Source organism: Staurois parvus, unplaced genomic scaffold (assembly GCF_062004578.1).
Source record: "Staurois parvus isolate SC_StPar_1 unplaced genomic scaffold, SC_StPar_1.0 ptg000048l, whole genome shotgun sequence".
In the NCBI taxonomy this organism is placed as follows: domain Eukaryota; kingdom Metazoa; phylum Chordata; class Amphibia; order Anura; family Ranidae; genus Staurois; species Staurois parvus.
This window is the reverse complement of record NW_028317844.1, coordinates 3,915,630-3,939,718: the sequence shown is the minus strand read 5'-3', so window position 1 is coordinate 3,939,718 and position 24,089 is coordinate 3,915,630. Positions and strand designations below refer to the sequence as shown.

The 24,089-nt window shown below is 38.6% G+C and overlaps 1 protein-coding gene across 1 annotated transcript in view; it reads left to right on the top strand.

The window, feature by feature from the left end:
- Positions 1-24,089, top strand: part of LOC149470307 (uncharacterized) — a 133,976-nt gene that overhangs the window by 12,127 nt on the left and 97,760 nt on the right. The window contains exons 7-13 of the mRNA XM_089664762.1: positions 444-592; positions 2,893-3,045; positions 8,196-8,297; positions 15,290-15,430; positions 15,541-15,650; positions 22,469-22,601; positions 23,409-23,615. Of these exons, the coding sequence (XP_089520888.1) occupies positions 444-592; positions 2,893-3,045; positions 8,196-8,297; positions 15,290-15,430; positions 15,541-15,650; positions 22,469-22,601; positions 23,409-23,615 (995 nt within the window). The remainder of the gene's footprint in view (positions 1-443; positions 593-2,892; positions 3,046-8,195; positions 8,298-15,289; positions 15,431-15,540; positions 15,651-22,468; positions 22,602-23,408; positions 23,616-24,089) is intronic.

Genomic DNA, 24,089 nt, shown 5'->3' with positions numbered 1-24,089 from the left:
TCTGGTCTGGCAACACCTTTGGGTGAAATCAAGTTATTTTGATATAAAATATACAGTCAGTAAAAAAAAAATAAAATAAAATTTTATATATATATATATATATATATATATGTACAGTATATATAAGTAACCCTTACTAACATTTACAAAGGATTATGTGTGCAGTTAGTTAGCTGAATTATTAAATATCCTTATTTAAACTTTGTAGACTTTTTACATTTCCTTATTAATAAACAATTACTTTTCATGGTACTTTCTAAAGTTATGGAAGGGCCAATTAATTAGCCAATTAATTAGAATTATAAATATTTTGCTTTTAAATGAAGTACTGATCTAGTCTAATATAATTGTGATGCAGTGATTAACGAGTTTGAGTTATATTTTTATTGTGTTTTTTAAAAATGGGCTTATATTATTACTTTTATAATTGATCTTTTTAGAAGAATGGGATAATTATGAAGACCTGCCACAGCATCAAACTGGGACAAAAAATATAAAGCCACTTCTCCGAGACTTGTTGTCAAAATTCAAAATAGACTATGACATTGAGAACCTGAAGAATACAGCCAGTGAATTGGATTTGCTGTCTCTGGTGAGTCTGTATTGTATTATGATAGATTCCTGTACACATGTTTGTGCACTAGGTGGCGGTAATGATCAAGCCTCTTTGCTAGTATTGATGCAGTTTTCTGTGGTCAACATCTCTTATATTAACCACTTGCCCTCCTGAGGATTTACCCCCCTTCCTGACCAGGCCATTTTTTGTGTTACGGCACTGCGTTACTTTAACTGTCAATTGCGTGGTCATGCAACGCTGCACCCAAATGAAATTCAAGTCCTTTTTTCCCACAAATTGAGCTTTCTTTTGGTGGTATTTGATCACCTGTGTGTTTTTTATTTTTTTCACTATAAAAAAAAAGACCAACAATTTTGAGAAAAAAAAATATTTATGACTTTTTGCTATTAAACATATCCAGTAAAAAAATGTAAAAAAATCCAATTTCGTCATAAATTTAGGCCAAAATGTATTCTGTGACATGTCTTTGCTAAAGAAAAACCCCAATACGTGTAAATTAATTGGTTTACGTGAAAGTTAGAGCATTTACAAATGGTGGTATATATACTGGGATTTTTTTCTTTTATTTTTTATTTATACTAGTAATGGCGACGATCAGCGACTTATAGTGCAGACTTTCTGACACAACGGGGGGGAACTGACTTGGTGTCACTGACATCCCCAGTGACACCAATACAATGATCAGGGCTAAAAAAAAGCACTGACACTGTACTAATGGCACTCAGCAGGAATGGGTTAACGTGTGGGGCTATCAAAGGGTTAACTGTGTGCTGAGAGTGTTTTACTAGGGTGCGGTGTCTGTGTGCTTCACTGTAATCACACTCCTTTGGATGGCTGTGCTATCCAAAGCAGTGTGCCCTAGCTGACAGGGAGGAGAACTGTTAGTAAACAAAACAGTTCTCCACATCAGAGATCCTCATAAATCACCGGGCACCTGCGAGTAATCACCGACAGCCGAGGCTGCGAATGGCGGCGCAGGTAGAGTGCCCCCTACCGGGAAATGCAAAATCACATATACAGTATATGTGATTTTGTGCACCCCTGCCTCCCTGTAGCAGTATTTCTGCTATAGGGCAGTCGGGAAGCAGTTAATCTTTTATGGAAGTACAACAAACCTTTACAAAATAGGTTTTCACAGTAGCTATAATTATGCATCTGTCACTGACAGGTGTTTAAGCTCATATGGGAAATTGTTTATTGCAAGAAAAGTAAAGCAAATCTACTCACAGTTTGTATTTGTCCCTTGTAATAGTTGAACTTGGCCCCCATTCCGTCTTCTAACCCCCTCTATTGGCCCTCTCATGTGATGGGTGACCTCACTGACTTATATAAAGCAGGGGCAGACTGACAAATCATGGGCACCCCGGGCAATAGGGGATCATGGGGCCCCTGTGTCCTTGCCCAAACTCAAAAAAGCCTATGAAAAAGGTACCAAGGGCATCTCATGGGGCTCCCTACTGACCCCAGGCCCTCGGGCAGTGCCCGAGTTTCCAAATGGTCAGTCTGCCCCTGATATGAAGGCGTACAGGAAGACACCTGGCTGTGGAGTCTCACAGGGCTGTAGATGGACAAAATACAGATTTTGGGTTAGAAATAGAGCTCCTTTATTTGTTTTTCATCTGAGTAATTAGAGTCCAATTTGAAAGCTTTTCTGCAGAAAGAAACAATCAGTTTCATAATACGTCGTTTTTTTTAAATGCATAGATACACAATACACCAGAACTCCAAAGACATGTTGGTAGGTTAATTGTATCCTGTCTAAATTGGTTCTAGTATGTGTATGTATGAATGTAATTTAGGGACTGCAGATTGTACACCCCTCGAGGGTTAGGGACTGATGTGAATGTACAATATATATGTAAAGCGCTGTGTAAATTGATGGTGCCTTATATAAGTACCTGTAATAAAAATAAATAAATAAACTAAAAGCTGACATCCTCAAAGGCTGCCAGAACTTGTAGTATTCTCATTCACAAAATACTATGAATGAGGGACTCTAGCGGAGCTCCGCATGGCCATGTGTATGTATGAATGCGAGTTAGGGACCTTAGATTGTACACCCCTTGAGGGTTAAGGACTGATGTGAATGTACAATATATATGTAAAACGCTGTATAAATTTACGGCGCTATATAAATACCTAAAGTAAATTAAAATAAATAAATAATACCAAATTTGTTTTGCCATGAAACGCTCCATCTACGTTTTACAGTCGGATACACTACTACGCAGCAGAGTAGTGCAGATATCTAGTACTGATATCCACAAGGATAGTGTCAATTACATGAATCATAATTTTTTCTCCTGTTATTACAGGTTGCCTTGAAATTCCGCAGCATATTTAGGAAACAGCAGACCATGGGAACTTTTCCAGTGTATGATTCTGGGATGGACACAAAAGATGGATGGGGCTTTAAAGGGCCACACATGGCTTTCAAGAAGATAGCAAACTGGCTCCCATTTGTAAAGGTATATTTTATTGTCCTTGTCATTTGCATGCATATTACCTGAAAAAAATGTCTGTAATGTGTCTACATTAAAAAATTCAGTTTCATGCTATATATTTCACAATGACACAATCTTAATATGTGGTACCTAATGTACTTCCACACTGGCTAGTGAACAAATTTTCAGGATAATGTATGTACAACCTCTTTTGTTGTGCAATAATAACAAATTAGACAAAATTATATATATATGTATATTTTTGAGTCTGTAGGAGCTAATTTTTACAGCATAATAAATCATTTTAATGGGGGTCTTCTGTTTTTAAAAATTGTCTGCAGTGTTCAGATACAAAGCAATGTCCAGAGGATTCACCTGGCATTTCTGAGACTTGAAACCTCATACTTTTGTTATTATTTTTAATATTATTATGTAGGATTTACATAGCGCCAACAGAGCTTTACAAAATGCATGCAAAAAACATTTATGTGGTCATTTAACTCAAATTCTAATATTTTTACAATTAAAATAGTGGGTGCATTGTTCAATATATAATACGTATCATGTGGTGATAGAAACGTGAAGATTTGTTTTTTAAACTGTAATCTAGTTTAGCCTAGGCTAGTAATTGGTTTAACGTATTTAGTATGGCAATTAAAAGAATAATGCGTAAAGTGTTCTTATTCATAATCAGGTTATATTTTTTATCAGTTTGTGGCAGAACAAGAAAAAAAAAGAGTTGAGAGGTGGTTGATAAAGGGTTGGTACAAATTTCACTTTGTTCCTAGCTTATAAGTTAATAAACAATATAAGAAATAGCCCTGAATTGTCTTTTTAGGGCATTAAAATCTGCTAGACCATGGGACCTAACATGGAACACCAAACTTCCCAAAAGGCCATATAGTACAACTTTAAAAAAGCCACACGTGTAACTAAAAAAATATGAAAGTGAAGAAAACACCAGCTGCCATGCTCATATGCAGGCACAGCAATAGTAATGTTTGTTAACATGCCATCTGTAGTGTTATTTAGACCCAAGAAGCACCAGTGAGGATAAAATATGAGCAAAAACCTATACAGAATGTTTAGTAGTAGTGTGGCACCTTGTCATACTCCCTATTAAAAGTAAAGGAACAAAATAAAATAATGTAAAAATATAATTTTAGCCCTCATGCCAACAATGCTAAAAGCAAAGATTATGGTATCCATATGTGACATTTGGACTTTTAGCTGTACTTCATTACTGTATTGTACATGTACTTTATTGTTTTTAGAAATATGTTAAAGTAGAACTAAAGGCAAATGTTTTTAATTTTAGAGAGAGTAATGTATATATATATATATATATATATATATATATATCCCCTATCAGTTTTTTTGTCATCTGTAGCTCATTTAGGAGATTTCTCTTCACTTCCTGTCCCTTAGCCAAAACAGGAAGTGAGAAGAAATCCCTCCAAAGTGAGGGAATCCTGGTTTTCACCAGTTGTTGTCTTCTATTAATAGAAGGAATGAGGGATGAAGACGTGTATTTATAAATGTACTTTTCCTACAGCAATTAGTCCAACAGTTCTTTTCCAGAGAGATGCATTTAATCAATTCAGCGACAGTTCATAAAACAGAAGTACAGACAACACAGAATATTCATGCAACCATCAGAATCCCTCAGAGGACTCACTTTCTCCTGTCACCACTTAACCAAAAAAACCTTCCCTAATATACCCATTTTTCCCATTCAGTGCAATGACAAACACTCTGATTGGCCACTTTTTAGGAGCCCCTTTGATCTTCTGGGTGGCAGGTAATGCCTTTTGGGCTTGGACAGCTGCAGTCATAATTCTAATCAAAGTTGTCCAGATATTCTACATTCTTTTACTATTAATTAGATAAACAAATTACCCTTTGAAGAATGCTATTTACCATACTTAATAACCCTTTTCATGTTATTAGATAGTAGATGTTGTCCAAGTCCTTTCAAGTCTGACTGAGCTATCTGCATTTTATCACCCTTGCAAGCTTGTAAATTACCTCCTTTGAAATGTAACAATGTTGCGCCCAAGTGCCAAGGTGATACTGCATAAAGTTAACATAGCAAAGAATCCTTATGCTTTTGTTGTGTAAAATACATCTAGCTCAGTCCTATGCTGGCCTGCTCAATAACGTGAGCATACACCACATCCAGTATATATATATCAAATTACAATATCCCACACCAGGGTCACCAGAACTAGTGTCCCAGTTGGAAGATTTCCCCTCTATTCCTTGATTGGTGACAACACAAAATTTGGGGTTTTCTTTCACTTTCACTCTCAGGATAAATAGAGAGAGTGAATCTTCCTAATGGGACACAGACAGCAATAAAAATTGACAGGTGTTCTAATATCTCGCCACTCTATCCAGAGCTAAAGAAAAAGTTTTCCCTTTAGTTTTCCCTTTAGCTATACTTTAGTAATATTTTTCACAGCTGCATTAATACAGTTATAAAGAAACTGCAACCCAATAAAATATTACCTTTCAGCTCTAACCACGTTTTATAAAGGCTTCTTTATATTTCTAATTACAATTTCAGGACAGAGAAACGCAGATAACAAGTATTGCCTGATACTTAAAAATTCAGTTTCATAATTAGGCTCTGACTATAAATTATTTAAATGTGATAAAAACTAATTACATTCTATGGGAGAATTCAAATGGCTATATAATTTAAAAGTATGAATAAATGGCCTTATGATGGGGAACTCTAAAGTAGAGTTTATTAACTATGCCACTTACATCTAATGAATCCAAAAATAAACCAGCAATACAACAATACCAATATAGTTTAATCAGTCCAATTCAGTTAAACCTGTTTTTTTCAGTTAAATCTGGTTTACCAAAAGATGTTCTTATTCCAGTGATGTCAATAGCTATTTTATATGCATATGCAACATTCATCACACTTGTGAATTAGCTCCCATTAAGTGCCCATATACGCCATACCTATTGCAACTGATATATTAGTTTTTACATTAGTATTTATATTAGAAGTTATATTGGTTTTTATTAGTATTAGTTTCAGATCTTAAAGTGGGTTTCTAGATGCCAAATTGATTGTTGGTAAGTGTTTTCTGTTTTTCAAGCAAATTCTCAACCCATATTCAACCATATAACCCAAATTTTGTTAATTTGGCATTCTGCAGTAAATATAAGTGTAAGTATTTGATGTAGCCCAAGCTGTACAAGGTAGACTATGCAGTATATATAGATGTTATGTGTTTTTTGCATGCAAGACTTGAAGCTTTTTTAAATGAAAAATATTATTGTACACTTTTGATATGTTTACATCATCAGTGTTGCAAATTATCTTTAATATTATATTATTACTCTTAATTTGGTGGGACAGTAGGGTTTTCTATGGCTCCTTACAATTGCATCAGTCAAATGCCAGCAAATACCCTCTAGCAATAGTACTCCTCTCCTGTTTTTACTTGATTTTATGTGCTGATTGCTATTTAGGCATGTGAGAGTGTGTGTGTACACATCCCAATTTGCATGGGAAGATTGTATTGGAGGAGAAACGTGGTTACACATCATACTTTCTTAAATAAGACATGAATGTGTGCAAAGTGGTAACCCATTAACTTTATCCATAACAACTTAAAAAATAATGTTCTTTAACAAGGAACATACATTCCACATTAATAATTATGCTCCCCAATTTAATGTGTGCTTTAAATTGCCTCCAGCATTGTTCCTGTTTCTTCTGGCTGGAGGCTGCCATTTTGCTAAAGCTCAGAGTCCCTGAGCAGCAGTAAATCTTTAGGCTGTTAGCAGATCAGCTTCTACAAATTCAGCACAGTGTAAAAAAGAGAGAGCAACTGAGCATGTGCAGCGCAGCGTGAGAATGTGTATTACTGAGTTTTAAAAAGTATAGGCATTTATTTTTAATGTTTTACATAGCTATAGCTGTAAAAGGGGCCAGCATGATGTTATATAGCAGGACTTAATTTTTTTGACAAAAGTTCCACTTTAACCAGTTCTCAACCGCACTATAGCCGAAGGATGGCTACAGCGTGGTTGTGGAATGCTGGGACGACGTCCATGGATGTCATGCCAGAACTCGCCCCTCTATGCGTCCCCAGCGGTGTGCACCCAGTGCCTCCGGTGATCACTGTGTCCTACGGGACACAGCTGTTAACGGGTACGGTAAACGGACAATCACCAAGTGCAACAGTGCTGAAAGCTGAAAATTGGCCTGGGCAGGAAGGGGGTATAGGTGCCCAGTAGGCACGTGGTTAAAGCAGTCCCTGTGTCTCTGTGGAGCCTATGGATTCTTGGCCAAGACTATATACTGGGTCTAGATATAGATCACAGTTGGCACTAAGCCCTGCACCTGCAAGAACTAAATCCTGTCTCTCATTCTACAGTTCAATGAAAACATGCATTTAAAGTATTATTAGCGTAATTAAATGTTGGTACATGACCAGGGGCGGATTGACAAGTCATGGGGCCCCCGGGCAATAGGGGATCATGGGGCCCCTGTGTCCTTGCCCAAACTCAAAAAAGCCTATGAAAAAGGTACCAGGGGCATCTCATGGGGCCACCTACTGACCCGGGGCCCTCGGGCAGTGCCCGAGTTTCCAAATGGTCAGTCCACCCCTGTACATGACAGGTTTACTTTAAAAGTATTGTGCAGAGAAACATGACATTTTTCACTCAAACATAAGGGAAAAAGTCCTGGCATTGAGTGACTTTAAAGGTGTCCATAGTCAATAAATGACCATCTTCCAATCCTAGCATTTGTGGCCAAATCAGGAGATAATCTATTGACTATAGCGCGCCAGCAGACACTGATGTTTGAAGCGACAGATAGACTGCACAATATACTGTATATTCAAATACTGTAGCCGCCTGTATCCTTATATTCTCTAGAGAATTGAATATGAACCTGTGTAAATGTAAGTTCTGGAAGACAGATAACCCACTGCAGCCTCACCCATACACATAGCGGAGCATGAGGGGGAAGTTGCACAGAATAGAATCATATGACTAAAGGCCACAGTGCCACTTAGATGCCCAGACAAAATCTGACTTCAGCACAGTTGCATTGTTTTCTGGCTGTGTTAAGTCATGTGATGCATCTGGCATTGGTCTTTAATGATGATTAATAATGGAGTTGCACAATCATTTTCCAGATTAAACCTAACAAGGATCCATGGCAGCAGAAATTTTTAACAAAATTGAAACAGCACAAGAAGGTGGATGAACTGCTCCATCTGCAGTCACAGTTCATAAAGGTACCTAATATGATTGCAGTATTATAATATTACATTTCTATAGTATGCTTGTTATTTGCTTTCTATACATATCGGTTGTTGTAATTTTTTGATTTAAAAAAATGTGTGTTTGGTCTGATGATGGAATCAAATGATTTTATTGTGATGTTTATTATATTACAGCAGTAGTAATTTTTACTTAGAAAATCTTTCAGCAGCAGCTTATGCTTAATAGGTGCCAACTTCTCTGTGTGAAAGCTTATGCTATATTTAAAGTCAGTGACGTGTATAAATGTCAGTGATGTATTCCACTGAAATGAATGACACAAAAGGTTCTTTGTCCTCTTTATCCATGTACATACACTATTACTGTATATTTAGGCTCAGAAGACAACTGGCAACGTGCTTGGATTATCATAAGATATTATTTGTTTAAAGGCACAGCACCACCTCTACAAAAAAACAGCGTAGCATTTTCTGAGATAATGATATTGTTATTTGCCAGTGTTATTCACATGTCACTTTTACATGTGTCTATTTCGACAATAAATCACTATGGGGCATATATATAAAAATTTGCAGAACTATCCGTCCTGTGAAACTGCATGTATGTTAAGTCTATGCGAATGGGGCAAAATCAAAGATATTTGGCTATTTTCTCTCCTGGTCGAATGTCTCTCATTCATACAGAACAGTGACACAGAAAAATACTGCATTATAGCCACTAGATGGAGCTGGTGATCCTACAAAAATAAATATTTACTATGATTATCAGCTCCATCTAGTGGCTATAATGCAGTATTTTCCTGAGTCACTTAATTCTGTATGAATGAAAAACATTCGATCTGGAGAGAAAATAGCCCGATAAAATTTTTTGTTCCCTTTCGGATAGAAAAAATGCAGGACGAATAACTGTGTACATTTTTTTGATGTACCCATTTGCCAAATCAGGTAACATATTTTTAATATTATAGTTTCCTAGAAAAAAAATCAACAGTTACTAGAAATTGCAATTCTGTGCTAAGCAAGTAAAGGTTTTAGTGACTGTTTAGACACAGCACTGTAAGTGGATTGAATAGTTCACGCATGTGTCAGTTTGGATGATGAGCTCTACATACAGCAAGCATTTACAAAGCTTTCAGCCAGCATGGAACAGCTTTCTGGAAGTGCTTAAAGCACCTTCATCTCTAGTCTTGAAGAATAAAATGCAGCTTTGAATGGGGAGGATGTCTGTGGTTTTAAATAAGCTGTTAGTAGGCTTCAGCAGGCTTTTGGGCAAGTTTCAATCAGTGCTGAGCACACATACAGCACTTTAATTTGTGTAAGGCTCCGTTCACACCAATACATTTTTTAGTGCTTTTTACAGAAATGCACTACAGCCCATTTAACATGGTTTCCTAAGGAACATGTTCTGTGCTTCTTTGAGCTGCTGCATTTTTGGAAAGGCTCAGGGACTTTTTAAAAGCAAATAGCAGCATTTTTGATACAATACATTTCAATGGAGAAGCAACTGAAATGCATGCTAGTGCATTTTTACTGCGTTTTTGCCACCTTTTGCATTTTTATTCCGCCCAGCAACAAAAAAAAATTACACTTTAACCACTCTACCTCCGGAAGATTTACCCCCTTCATGACCAGACCATTTTTTGCTGCTAAGCCCTGCGCTATTTCAACTGGTAATTGCACGGTCGTGCAATGCTCTAACGACACTTATGTCCTTTTTTTACGCAAATAGAATTTTCTTTTGGTGGTATTTCATCACCTCTGCGGTTTTTACTTTTTGCGCTATAAACAAAAAAAAAATTTTTTTAAATGATATTCACTTTTGTTTATAAAAAATTTCCAATAAACTGAAAGTTAGTCATAACATTAGGCCAAAATGTATTCTGCTACATGTCTTTGGTAAAAAAAATTCCAATACATGTATATTAATTGGTTTGTGTGAAAGTTATAGAGTCTACAAGCTATGGCATATATATTAGAATTTCCACAGCTTTTACTTTCTGACTGCCTATCACATTTCTTGAGGTGCTAAATATCTCCTGTGACTGCAATACACATTGACAGGTATTCTTTTTTGAGAAATCTGGGGTCTATGATACTAGATATCTCCTCTGCCCTTACATAATCTGATCTCACCAAGATCAGTGTGATCAGATGCTTTCCCAATTTACAAATGGCGCTGTTAAAGTTGGAAATGATGAAATGCTTGCAGCTTCCGGTCTCTCAGACCATAGAGATGATTGGAGCCATTAGGGTTTCTGATCAGCTCTATAGCCAGCCAGTGGAACTGCCGGCTACATTCTCGGATTCCCCTGTGGGACAGGAGAGCTCAAGAAAACCGTGGAAGGTGGCAGGAAGAGGGAGGGGATGTCCTTTTCTGCTGCTTGTAAAAATGATTCAGCAGCTAATTGGCCACTAGGATTGCTTTTACTTGAAAGTTGACCACCAGCCGACAAAAACAATACCAGGATGATGCCTGTAGCTGCAGGCATCATCCCGGTATAACCACTCAAAGTCCAGAATACCAGTACATTGCTGGTCCATGTTGGGCATATATGTAACAACAGAGAACACGGGCATACGATGAATTGGGTCTATGGACAAATATTACCACAATTCATTCTTTTTTGTAATGCCCATGTTGAGGGTTAGGCCCAAAAAAGTTTTAAGTTCAAAAACTGTGATAGGCTTCCATGTGAATTGTCTGGCAAGAGCTAAATGTGGGTGGGCAGTGATGTATTTTTGTGCATATAAATTGCCTTGGCCCACAATCAATTGGTGCAAATCTTCAATGAAAAACAGCGGAGGGGCTAAACGCTAGAGCTGACAGTGAACGGATCTGATCCTGCTAACACTGCATTTATGGGGACACTATACAAAGCAGGCACTAGTATAGTTCTGTTCATGATCATTATATTGATCAGTACAAACCGTATACTAGTAGTGGCGGTGATCAATGACCTATAGCATGAGTGCAATAGTGTGCAAACAATCTAACGCTAGCTGACCCTGGCTGGGTGGGACACTTACTGACCCCGACATTATCTGATGTCGCTAGTGGCAGGAATACAGGGATCAGTGAAAAATTCAATATACTGACACTGTACTAATGGCACTGGCTGGGTGACAGGCGTTCAAAGGGTAAATGTGCTTATCTAATGCATGCGTGTAAAATGTAGTGCTTTTGCTCAGTGCGGTGTTCTCTCTTCTCTTCCTGAACCAACCAAGGGGGGACAGTGGGGGGGGGGGGGGGGGCACAGGCACGTTCACACTCTGAAATAGGAAGTGACGTAAGATTACGTCGCTTTGTCCAGAGCCTCTGCTTGCCCACAAAATGCAGGTAGGTGGTCAGCAAGTAGTTAAAAAAAACCCTTAATTTCTCATCATTTCCTACAGAGGAACAAATTCAAATCCTTCACCTCATTACAAGAAACACATAACCTCCCGGCATCTGAAATATTCAGATATTTACAATTACAACACTTTTATGGCCCCTACTCTACAACATCTAACCAAACTAACACCATGTCCCCCTTTGAACGGGCCTGCTATAAAGACCCCCATAGACGCGGCCTCATTTCATGCCTGTATTCCATACTCACAACTTCTGCCACCACATCCCCCCCTTCATATACCCACAGATGGGAAACAGACCTAAACAGACAATTAGACCTGTCTGACTGGGACCACATCTAGGCCAACACAAAATCTTCTTCACAGAATATTGTAGCCTTGGAAACCAACTATAAAGTTTTAACACAATGGTACTTGGTTCCGGCGAGAATTGCAAAATACACCCCTAATTACTCCCCTAACTGCTTTAGAGGCTGTGCAGACCCGGGAATGCATTATCACATATGGTGGGACTGCCCAATAGCCCAAACATTCTGGGCGGGCGTCTTTAACATGATCTCCAAATTTAGTGCAGCCCCGCTTCAACCTTCCCCAACAACAGCACTTCTCAATCTACGCCCTCCTGGCGTAACTACGTCGCAATTCAAACTCATCCTACAAATTACCACAGCAGCCAAGCAGGTGATTGCAAAATCCTGGAAATCCCCCACTTTAAGCATTGCTGCTGTTAAAACTAGAGTAACGCAAGCCATGATACATGCAAAGGTGGAAGCCACAATCCTTGATACAATTCCTAAGTTCCTGAATGTCTGGAATCCTTGGGTAGAAGGTTTCCTCCCACAGAACTTTAATGAATTGCTCCTTCTTCCCTGATGTGCAAACCGTGTATTTTCAGCATTAATCCGGCACCACTTCTAACTGAACACACAAATCACTACTTCTGTCCCTTCCAACCATGGAGTCATCTCCGTCATCCCTCTCTCACCCCCCCCCCTCGGTCCCCCTCTGTTCACCCCTAACTCCCCACCCAGCTCTGGAGAGTCATCATCCCTATCGTTTCATGTCAGTGTGATATGCCACTACCTTTTGATAATAAGTTTTACTTATTTGGCATCACAAGTTGTACTGCTTTGTTTTCTTGACTCTCCCCTACTATATAATGACATTGACACTGTATATACTTTTCCCTGCACTTTACTGTCAATATAATGTCTATTGCCTACTGTTAATGTCTTTCTTCCTATGTTATAATACAAATAAAAAGTTTGAACAAGAAAAAAACCCTTAATTTTTTTTTTAAATTCTCAATATTTCTTTTTAAAATTATTTATTTTTTTTGTAATACTTTTATCAGAATAGTACAATGTTACCATAGTAACATTGTACTACTGTGGGGGGGGGGGTGATCAGGGATTTGTTTTTTTTACACCTTGCTTTGCAGGAGAAATAAAGATCATTTCTCCTGCAATGCAAAGCTTGCTGTCATGAACCTAACTCATTCATGAACTGTCATGAACCTAACTCATTCATGAACTGTCATGAATGAGTTAGGTTTTTGACAGCTCAAGATAGTGATCTGTGATTGACTGGAGCTGGTCACATGGTACAGGGTGCTGTGATTGGCCCCTTGCATCATGTGACAGCTATGATCCAATCACAGCTTACTAGGAAAATAAGCAGAGCTGTTATGAATTAGATTGATTCATAACAGCTTTGCTTGCATTGTGATCACATGATCACCGGGTCCCTTTCCCCGGGATCTTCATTCCAGCCACAGCAGTCGCAAGTGTGGAGTACAGCCAGAGCCAGGGTGAACTGACTATTTGGAAACTCGGGCACTGCCTGAGGGCCCGGGGTCAGTAGGGGGCTCCATGAGATGCCTCTGGTACCTTTTTCATAGGCTTTTTTGAGTTTGGGCAAGGACACAGGGGCCCCATGATCCCCTATTGCCCTGGGGCCCCATGAGTTGTCAGTCCGCCCCTGGCCAGAGCTACATACCCGTACATCGCAGTACATTGTGGGCGGGAAGTGGTTAACAATAAAAAAAGCTGACCAAAACACAGTAAAAACGTGCCAAAAATGCATCAAAACCCGCGTAGAAAAACACAAAACAAACTGCGAAAAGCACTGCAAAACGGACAAAAAGGAAACTGCATAGGTGTGAATGGAGTCTAAAAGTTTAACAAATTCTTTAATTAAAATTTAGTCTACTTGCTGCTGTTTATTAGATTAAGTTTCTTAAGCCCCCGGTCACATCAAAGCCCATTTTGAAATCGTGCAACTTACAGTGAAGTCGCACTATTTCAAAATGGGGTGACCTGCTGATTTCATTGTAGTTTGCAAGACATTTGACACAGATGTCTATGCAAATCACAACAAAAGTAATGCATGCACTACTTTAGAAATCGGTGCGGCTCCGACCATGTTGGAACCGCTCTGATATGACCGCTCTAATAGCGGACAATAGGGTGCAACTTGGCATACGATTTGCAAGTCGCAGGGCAAGCAAATCGCATGCCAAGCCGTACCTGATGTGACCGGGGTGTTAAGGATGCAGTTAGTAGTTTCCATTTTTTCTGTCTTCTACATCTTTGTACTACCAAAACTTTATCTTCCCAATGGCCTAAGCTCTGACAAGCACCGTTTCTGTTCCAATATGTACTTGCAGATATTATTTAAAGCTGAATTCCTGGCAGAGACATGTTGATATGCACGGTACTATTTTAAGTGACAAAATATTTGACATTTCCAGTCTGTCTTGTCATCCTGGCATCCTACCAGACAGCAAAGCCAGGTCTGTAACCTTCAATGCAGTTAGTTCACTAGAGCAAGACACAGCTCCAAACCCAGCTTGGCAATTGCACAATAAAAAATAAGCTGTAAACTGCTGAGGTCATCTTTCTACTCACTGTGCTTTCTCCTCTTGACAGCATTTTTACTAACAATGCATATGCACTGCCTGAGAGCATAATTGATTCTCCATGACCCCTTTCCCAGTCTGAGTACTGCTATACAGGGGAATTATAAGATAAAAAATGGCTGATATAATAAGGAGTTGAGAATCATTAAGTAAAAAAATGTGTGAATGGTCACTATCCAACCATGTGAAAAATATTGTAAATTCATGCAAGAAAGACTGCACACTAATGATGGTAATCCCCAAAGATGAGTTTATTTTGGACTTGGAGGCTGAGAAGAGATTGGAATGCTGCTCCATATGGTAAATACGAATAGCATCTACAAATAACTGGGTATCCAAGGAAATTTGCTTTTCACATGATTGGATATTTTAAAGTGAATACTCCTTCAATTTGTGAGGGCAAATATTCTCCTTTCGTAAATCAGCCTCAAAGTCTGGTAGTTACATTCGTTGCATTTTAAAGTGCACTTATTTGATAATACATAACTACACTGAGCCATGTTATAAGTCAGCCTGAAGTTTAGAGGAAGTAGTGAACCTATTTAAAGTGCAGATCATTCACTGAAACATTACTGGGATGCATCCAATGTATGGCAGGTAGGGGCAATTGTCAGCTACCATGACCCTCTGATTCTAAATAACATCAATACATAGACAGGACATGTCTGCTAGGAAAAATACTTTGCATGCCTTTTAATATGCCCATGTTTTTTCTTTTATTTTTAATGCTGTCTAGGTAACAAGTGCAGAGAAGGCTATGGAGGTGCTACAGGAGCATGCAGCAGAAGTAATACAACCATCGCCTGTGCACAATGTATCAGTTAAGAATACCCATGATATCTGGGTAAAAATATACACCCCCCCAGACCTGCCACAGGTAGGTATGCTCTACCAGGAGTGAAAATCATTCCTTACACGTCATCTTATTGTGCACTATTTGTGTATTTTTGTCTGATTAATTAAGAAAGCTTCTTTTTCTTGGTTTAGGAAATAAACACAACCAATGGATCATCACTACAGGAAAGTAGTGAAAAAGACATAGACATTGCAAGTCTCAATAGGCGGCCTGTGTCTTCAAGACAGAAAAAACAAACTGGGTAATAATGAGCAGTAATAGTCATGTTGTATGTTAAACACAAAAGAAAAAAAGTGCCTCTAAGTGCAAAATGAAAGAAATTTTTTTCTTAACAATGAAAAAAAACACTCACATGCCAGAGATATAAAAGAGGCTCGTCAATGAAATAGAGAAATGCCTTTGCTTGAGAAAGGAGCGAGCTCGCCCCTCAGTGGCCTTCCACATGGCCAGAAATGCATCGCATTGCTGACACAGACGCTGCACTCCAAGGTGCGTTCCACCACCCTCCATCGGAGACACACATGCTGGCCGGCTTTTCTCCATCTTCAGTCTCCCTCAGCGTGAGTTTCGGTTGCTTTCAGCGGGGACTTGGACATCATTTCTCTACTCTATTTCATTGATGAACCTCTTTTATATCTCCATCATGTGTGTGTTTTTTTTTTATTGTTAAGAAATAAATGTCTTTCATACTGCACTTAGAGGTGCTTTTCTTCTTTTGTGTTTTACTCAGAGCCTGCTACAGCTTCAACAGCTTGCCCTAGTGCTATATAGACAACATTGATTTACAACATTGTTACTGACACTAGGGTTTTGGGACTTTTTTGCGCTTATTTCTTTGTTGTTTTTATTTCATGTTGTATGTTAAAGACCATTCTTAAAGGATAAGTTCACCTTTCGTAACATGTTACATGTTATACCCATATTCAGGGTGTAACATGTAACATGTTACGAATAGACTGGCTTCCGCATCCCCCGATCCCTGCTGTGACAGCTAGCGGGGGATCTTCTCCCCCCCGCTAGCTTTTACAATTTTTAAAAAATGCAGCTGTGCGGGGCAACACTCATTCACAGTATTCTGTTCAAACATTTGCGGCTGCCAGCTTGTTTTCCTCAACGAACTACCATAGTGCTATGGAGTGCTGTGTAAGTTCATTGAGTCTTCTTTTCGGTATCTGCTTGTCCATGCGAGGTGTACGGGCAAGCTGATATACTGACAGGTCAGAGGGAGACTTGCATGGCACCAGCGATCTGCTGATCTTCTGATCGCTGGTGCAATGCTTTACAAGCTTCAGAAACAAAAAATAATAAATGCACACTTTTTTACATGCAAAAAAATGTGCATTTCTTATTTTTTTTTTACAAGGTGAACTTATCCTGTAGCCTCCCTGGCGGTATTCCCGAGTGTAGCTCGGGGTAAAATTTCAGTACCAAAAGCAGTAACCCCGACCTATACTCGGGCTAACCATGCAGCGCTGCTCCTCGGTCCCTCGATCCCTTACCTTGTACTGCGCTCCCGCGATGTCCCTTCTGCAGCGTCCCCGGCAATGTAATCCGGCAGATGCCGGCATCTATCATCTGGGTTCCGTCCCCTGCGAGCGTCGGGACGTACGGGGGATGGAACGGCGGGAAATTTGAAAATGACAAAAAGTGACATTCACTAAAATCACTAAAATCACATAGTAAAATATTACTGTATCAAACCATTTCACATACATTTTGTCCCTAGTGCTTTGTCCTGTGCCCTGCCTGCAATTTTACTGTTATTATTGCCTGGAAGCTGAGAAACTTCCATGGCGTCCAAAAAGCATCCCTTTAGGTCAAAATCGGTTTTAGACCAGCTAGAGAACAGCAATAGTAAATCAGAACCACTTGCAGAATTGAGTGATAATGATTCGTGGGGAAATTCGTCATCAGACACTGAAAATGATTTTGCGACTTTGCTCAGTGATGTGCGAACTTGGCGCTCTATTTCAAATTTCAGTGTTTTTGGTTTGATTATATTATTGAATTAAATTTATTATTATATTATTCTTTTTTATGATTATTTATTAAATTATAATTAATGATTTCGTGTTTCAAATTTTATCATACCCGGGATGTTTACTAGACTCTTGTTCGGACAGATTTCAGTGAGTTATTCCTAAAAATTACAGGCCTACAATAAAAAAGTACATATTTCCATGCAAAAAAATGTACCGCTTTGAGCACAGAAATATTGACATAATCAGACCGCTAGGGAGGTTAAATTATATCTGAAGGCAAAACTTTTTTAGATATATTAGGAAAGGGTTGGAACCTCTAAGGAGATTCACCCTCCACTTCCTCCCGAACTAAGAGTGAGGGGAAACCTTACTCTATCCAAAAATAAAATATTTTTGGCTTTGGATGCACTTTATCTTTTTTGTTGAGGTTTCGGGAATTTCAATATCACTGAAAATTATGCAAATGCTCTAGTGGGGATGTAAATTCCAAAATATTCTTTAGACCAGTCATTCTGAGCTTGGGTTCTGTGGAATCATAGGGGTCACACTGATACGAATCTGATGTGAATCAGATGCAATCCGAAAGGCATAGCTTTGCATGTCATCTGAAAATACATTGTTGTTTATGAAGGCCATCCACATCTATGGTGCAATTTTGATCCAGCTAAAAAAGGGTCCTGTGCGAATTTGGTGTGGGTGCGGTGCAAATTTTGTCTTCAGCTATGCCCAGTCTCCTGAGAAATCACATTAAATTTGCACCTGTCAAAACTCAAATCACACTGTGAAATTGCATCGGTTCGCTCCTTATCAGTGTGAACCGGCAGTAAAGGTTGCTAGAGGTTTGCTGAGCTGTGGCTGATTTATCTCCGATTTGCTGGTACTTGCACAGTTCTGGGACCATCCTCTCCTTGTCTATGTGAATATTGCAACCCTTTCCTGCTCTCATCTGGGTTCCGTCCCCTGCGAGCGTCGGGACGTACGGGGGATGGAACGGCGGGAAATTTGAAAATGACAAAAAGTGACATTCACTAAAATCACTAAAATCACATAGTAAAATATTACTGTATCAAACCATTTCACATACATTTTGTCCCTAGTGCTTTGTCCTGTGCCCTGCCTGCAATTTTACTGTTATTATTGCCTGGAAGCTGAGAAACTTCCATGGCGTCCAAAAAGCATCCCTTTAGGTCAAAATCGGTTTTAGACCAGCTAGAGAACAGCAATAGTAAATCAGAACCACTTGCAGAATTGAGTGATAATGATTCGTGGGGAAATTCGTCATCAGACACTGAAAATGATTTTGCGACTTTGCTCAGTGATGTGCGAACTTGGCGCTCTATTTCAAATTTCAGTGTTTTTGGTTTGATTATATTATTGAATTAAATTTATTATTATATTATTCTTTTTTATGATTATTTATTAAATTATAATTAATGATTTCGTGTTTCAAATTTTATCATACCCGGGATGTTTACTAGACTCTTGTTCGGACAGATTTCAGTGAGTTATTCCTAAAAATTACAGGCCTACAATAAAAAAGTACATATTTCCATGCAAAAAAATGTACCGCTTTGAGCACAGAAATATTGACATAATCAGACCGCTAGGGAGGTTAAATTATATCTGAAGGCAAAACTTTTTTAGATATATTAGGAAAGGGTTGGAACCTCTAAGGAGATTCACCCTCCACTTCCTCCCGAACTAAGAGTGAGGGGAAACCTTACTCTATCCAAAAATAAAATATTTTTGGCTTTGGATGCACTTTATCTTTTTTGTTGAGGTTTCGGGAATTTCAATATCACTGAAAATTATGCAAATGCTCTAGTGGGGATGTAAATTCCAAAATATTCTTTAGACCAGTCATTCTGAGCTTGGGTTCTGTGGAATCATAGGGGTCACACTGATACGAATCTGATGTGAATCAGATGCAATCCGAAAGGCATAGCTTTGCATGTCATCTGAAAATACATTGTTGTTTATGAAGGCCATCCACATCTATGGTGCAATTTTGATCCAGCTAAAAAAGGGTCCTGTGCGAATTTGGTGTGGGTGCGGTGCAAATTTTGTCTTCAGCTATGCCCAGTCTCCTGAGAAATCACATTAAATTTGCACCTGTCAAAACTCAAATCACACTGTGAAATTGCATCGGTTCGCTCCTTATCAGTGTGAACCGGCAGTAAAGGTTGCTAGAGGTTTGCTGAGCTGTGGCTGATTTATCTCCGATTTGCTGGTACTTGCACAGTTCTGGGACCATCCTCTCCTTGTCTATGTGAATATTGCAACCCTTTCCTGCTCTCCACCAAGATGGCTACATATCTACCTGCAGACACATTGAGGGGGATTTACTAAAACTGGTACACTCAGAATCTGGTGCATCTGTACGTGGTAGCCTAATGAGCTTCTAACTTCAGCTTGTTCAATTAAACTTTGGTAATGAAACCTGGAAGCTGATTGGTTGCTATGTAGAGTTGCAACAGATTTGCACTCTCCAGTTTTAGTAAATAGCCCTCATTCAGTTCTCTGGGAATTGTACTACACATAGGGCAGATCATTTGGCCAGAAATAACAGCACTGCTCGCTCTACACTAGTGCATTAGTGGAGGATAGGAAGCGTGCAAAGGACAAAAAAGAAGCCTGAAAAGAATGTTAAGACACTTAAAAATTAAAAAAACAAATCAGAGCATGGTATACTTAATATTTTAGAATGAATGATGTAAAAAAATATGAGTTTAGTGTCACATTAACCACTTCAAGTCCAGACACTTTCACCTCCTTCCTATCCAGGCCAATTTTCAGCTTTCAGTGCTGTCACACTTTGAATGACAATTGCGCAGTCATGCAACACTGTACCCATATGAATTTTTTAGCATGTTTTTGCGACAGATAAAACTTAATTTTGGTGGTATTTATTCACCACTGGGATTTTTATTTTTTTGCTATATAAATTAAAAAGTCCAAACATTTTGAAAAAAAAAATGTTTTTTTTATAAAATTTTGCGAATAAATAATCTTTATTCATAAATCTTGGCCAAAATTTATTCAGCTATCTTTTTAGTAAAAAAAAAAAACAACCCAAATTCGTTTATAACCAAAAATTATCATTTTTCAAAAATGTATTTTCATTTTTATTTAATTTTTTTATATTATTTATGTTTTTTTTTAGCATACTGGCACCCTAGCAGTACAGTGTCACCATAGTGACACTGTACTACCTGTGGGGGTTGATGAAGATTTATTTATTTACACTGATTGCTTTTACACCAATAAAGGCTGTAAAAGCAATCATTTCTCCTTCTTTCTGGCTGCATTCTTGCAGCAATTGAGAAATACTGTGAGAGCTGTGATTGGTCACAGCTTGTCACATGGTACAAGGCTGTTGTGAATAGCCTTGTTCCATGTGACCTCTGTGATCATTCACAGATTTCACTAGTATTAAGCAATAATGTCAGCAAGTGACATCTTGCTTACTACTATTCATGTGATCACTGATTGGCCAATCAGTGATCACATGATCGAGACCTCACACAGAGGACTCGTACAGTGATTGGTGTTCCTGACACAGCGGGCACCGGATCCTAGGGAGCGCACACAGGCAGTGAATGCAGAGGCCGTTTATAAATGGCCACCCACTCCTGCACTGCTCCCGTCCAGCCATTTATGTACATGGGCTGGACGGGAAGTGGTTAAAGGAAAACTTCACTTTTGAAAAAGAAAAAACTAATGCAACCTATATAATGTAATTGCTACCCAAGTAATTTTGTAATGTAATGTTATTAAAACATGCATTTCGATTTCAGTCTACACAGACTGTTTTTTTTTTTAATTGTCAAATAAAAATAAAACAAATATATATTTTTTGCAACTTGGCAATCTTGATGTGTTCTTTTCACTATTGTTGCAGAGAACTGTCCTAAAAATCTTTTTGTTTTGTGTGATTGGCTCTCAGCCCAGATGTCTTCACTGAAATACAAGTCCCATTTCAATAATCTTCTGCAATAGGAATTTTAATTTGTGAAACACAATCACCCGTAAAAATATGCAAATACTGCAGCTTCTTTCATTGTCACACTAAGGCCTACCATACATGGGTTGATTTTCAAACGATTTTTTGTTTGAAAATCGGACCTAAGAATAATCGGCCAATTTTCGCTCTGTTAGTGGAGCAATGGCACTGGCCGATTTTCGTGGTTCCTTCCCATTTCATTTATTGGGCATGCTGGAAAATACGTGAAAAAGGACCGATTTTTGAAATCATTGGTGGCACCATCAGATTACAGAACAAACAATGTTTTCGATTTTAGATCGAAAAATCGTTCAAAATTCGACTCATGTATGGCCTGCTTAAGATTGCACCAGGGGGCTAAAATAAAGGTAGATGTTTTAATTAAGAAATTGGACTCAGATGACAAGTCAAACAACAGTATCTTGAGAAAAGAGAAAGATATCAATCTCCAAGTAAATTCGGTGAATTCCCTGCATGGTGTACAATTTACATGGAGGTTTTTACCTCAACAAAACTGGAGTTGAAATTTAAAGCTGAACTTGCTGCTTGGGAAGTTCCACGTTTAAGAATCCCCCCCCCTCTTTCCTTTAACATTATTGGCACTTTATTTATTTTTTTGCGGGGGGAGTGGGTATCTAGGTTTGGCAGGTACCTGCTCCCACTTCCGCAGGAATCGCCTAGATTATTCCATTGGGAATTCTTTCCCCCCTTCCTGCCCGCAACATCATGCGACAGGTCACAGGTCCCAAGAGGCTACAGGACCATTTAAAAGGCACAGCACACCTTGTGCATGTGCAGTGGGAAGCTGGCTGTGGAGTCACAGCCGGCTTACCACAGAAAAAAAAAGCTATTGACAGGGACCCAAAGACTAGCAAAGAAACAGCCCAGGTGAGGATGGTGCTGGACCCCTGGACAGATAAGTGTCCTTTTATTGAAAGTCAGCAGATAGTGACTAGAGGATGGAAATATCAATCAACCAAAATGTTGAGTCTATCTGTACATAAGCCAAATGCTGTATTTGTAACATTTAGTATAGTAATGTTACTGATTTATTTTTGAATGTTTTTTGTTAAGGTACAGTTTCCAGAACACCCTGCAATTACTGGGATTAGAGGAAGCAGAAGATACCAGCAAAGATCCTATAATGATGAAAGGTGCTTACTTATCTCTCCTCTACCTACGACATCTTAAAGTTAAAGAACTTCAGGTAAAGCCATTTTCTATGCCCTGAATGACACAGTAGGGACAGTTACATGATAGAGGGATTCTCATTCCCTCCCATTATAATCATTTAATTTGAAGATTTAAGATTAACCACTCCTGCACATGTATCGTGCTTTTAGCATTTATATGTTGGCTATGGGTCATTTGAATTCTATGTAGGATAGACAAGGCTACTTTATGGCAATGATGTCAATCAATAATGATTTTATTTTCTATGTGATGTAAAGAAAAAAAGAGCAAAAAAAGAGAAAAATATGTTATTTTTTTGGTTTGACCAGTGGTGCTTTTAAAATAACTAGTGTTACTTTTGATAAAAAAAAAAGACAGATATTGTTCTGTGATTTATCCTGTTTATAATGAAACTAACATGAAAGTGTGTGTTCTACCAAAACCTATACAGTATTTTAAAGCTTGGATAGAGTGAGGGGGGGTGTAGAACCCTTCATGGGTTTTTATTGTTATCCAGGGCTCTCTTATGGTGGTCATGCATACTTAGATAAATAATTGATTTCTTTTCCGCTCAGTCTCTTCTGATAGGAATAACTGATCTATATTCAATATGTCACACAGGGGAAAGTGGATATTGATTGATAGTTAAGATAGGATCGTAACTTACAAATGTAAATTATCATTCGTATCTACTTTTCCAGTGTGTAATCTCATAGTCTGATCAATACGATCATATTCATGAATAAAGTATTTCAGTGCTGCCTACTGATGCAAAACGATCAATAATATATTGATCTAGATTTATAAAATTGAACCTTACTATTTTCATCCCTGACTTTAGCGCACCTGCCTTGGACATCTGAATTATTTCCGGTCAGTTGAAAGAACTCTGACAATTGATAACTCCTGTCTTGTAAGTAATTCTGGAAATCTGGAACGGTGTGCTGGAGAAGAGACAAACTGGGTAGCTGCAGCCCAGGGAGGATCTGGTGTGCCAGGAGGACTTGGCTCTCACCAGTATATGCACCAAACCCCAGCTGATTTCAAGGTATTCCTCGGAAAGGTGTATTTCAAGCAATTGCTTTTCCACTATTTTGCTGTGTTTTGTCAGGTTAATCCTTAGATTACAGTTGTTGTTTGATATTGTGATATGTCTGTATTTTCTGTTGTAAATTGTATCTGAACCCTAATATTGGTCTTTTACATATAGCAATGGAAGCATTTGTCTTTAACCAAGATGAGTGCAGCTTTAGTGTACATACACCTGACATGGTATAAGATCAGTTGCAAGTCTAATGCTGGGTATACACGGGCTGAAAATCGGCCGAGAGAAGCTGTGCTCACAACTGTTGATCAGTGCATTCTGGTGGGGAGGCAGTCCCCTTGTCAGAACACAATATCTCACCAGGCGGATCGCCACACTAACATCAGATCCAAAGGAAATATGTACATTTTCTTTCATTCAGCCTGCTGGGTTGAACAAAAGAAAACATATAGTGTGTGCCCAGGACTATCATTAGAG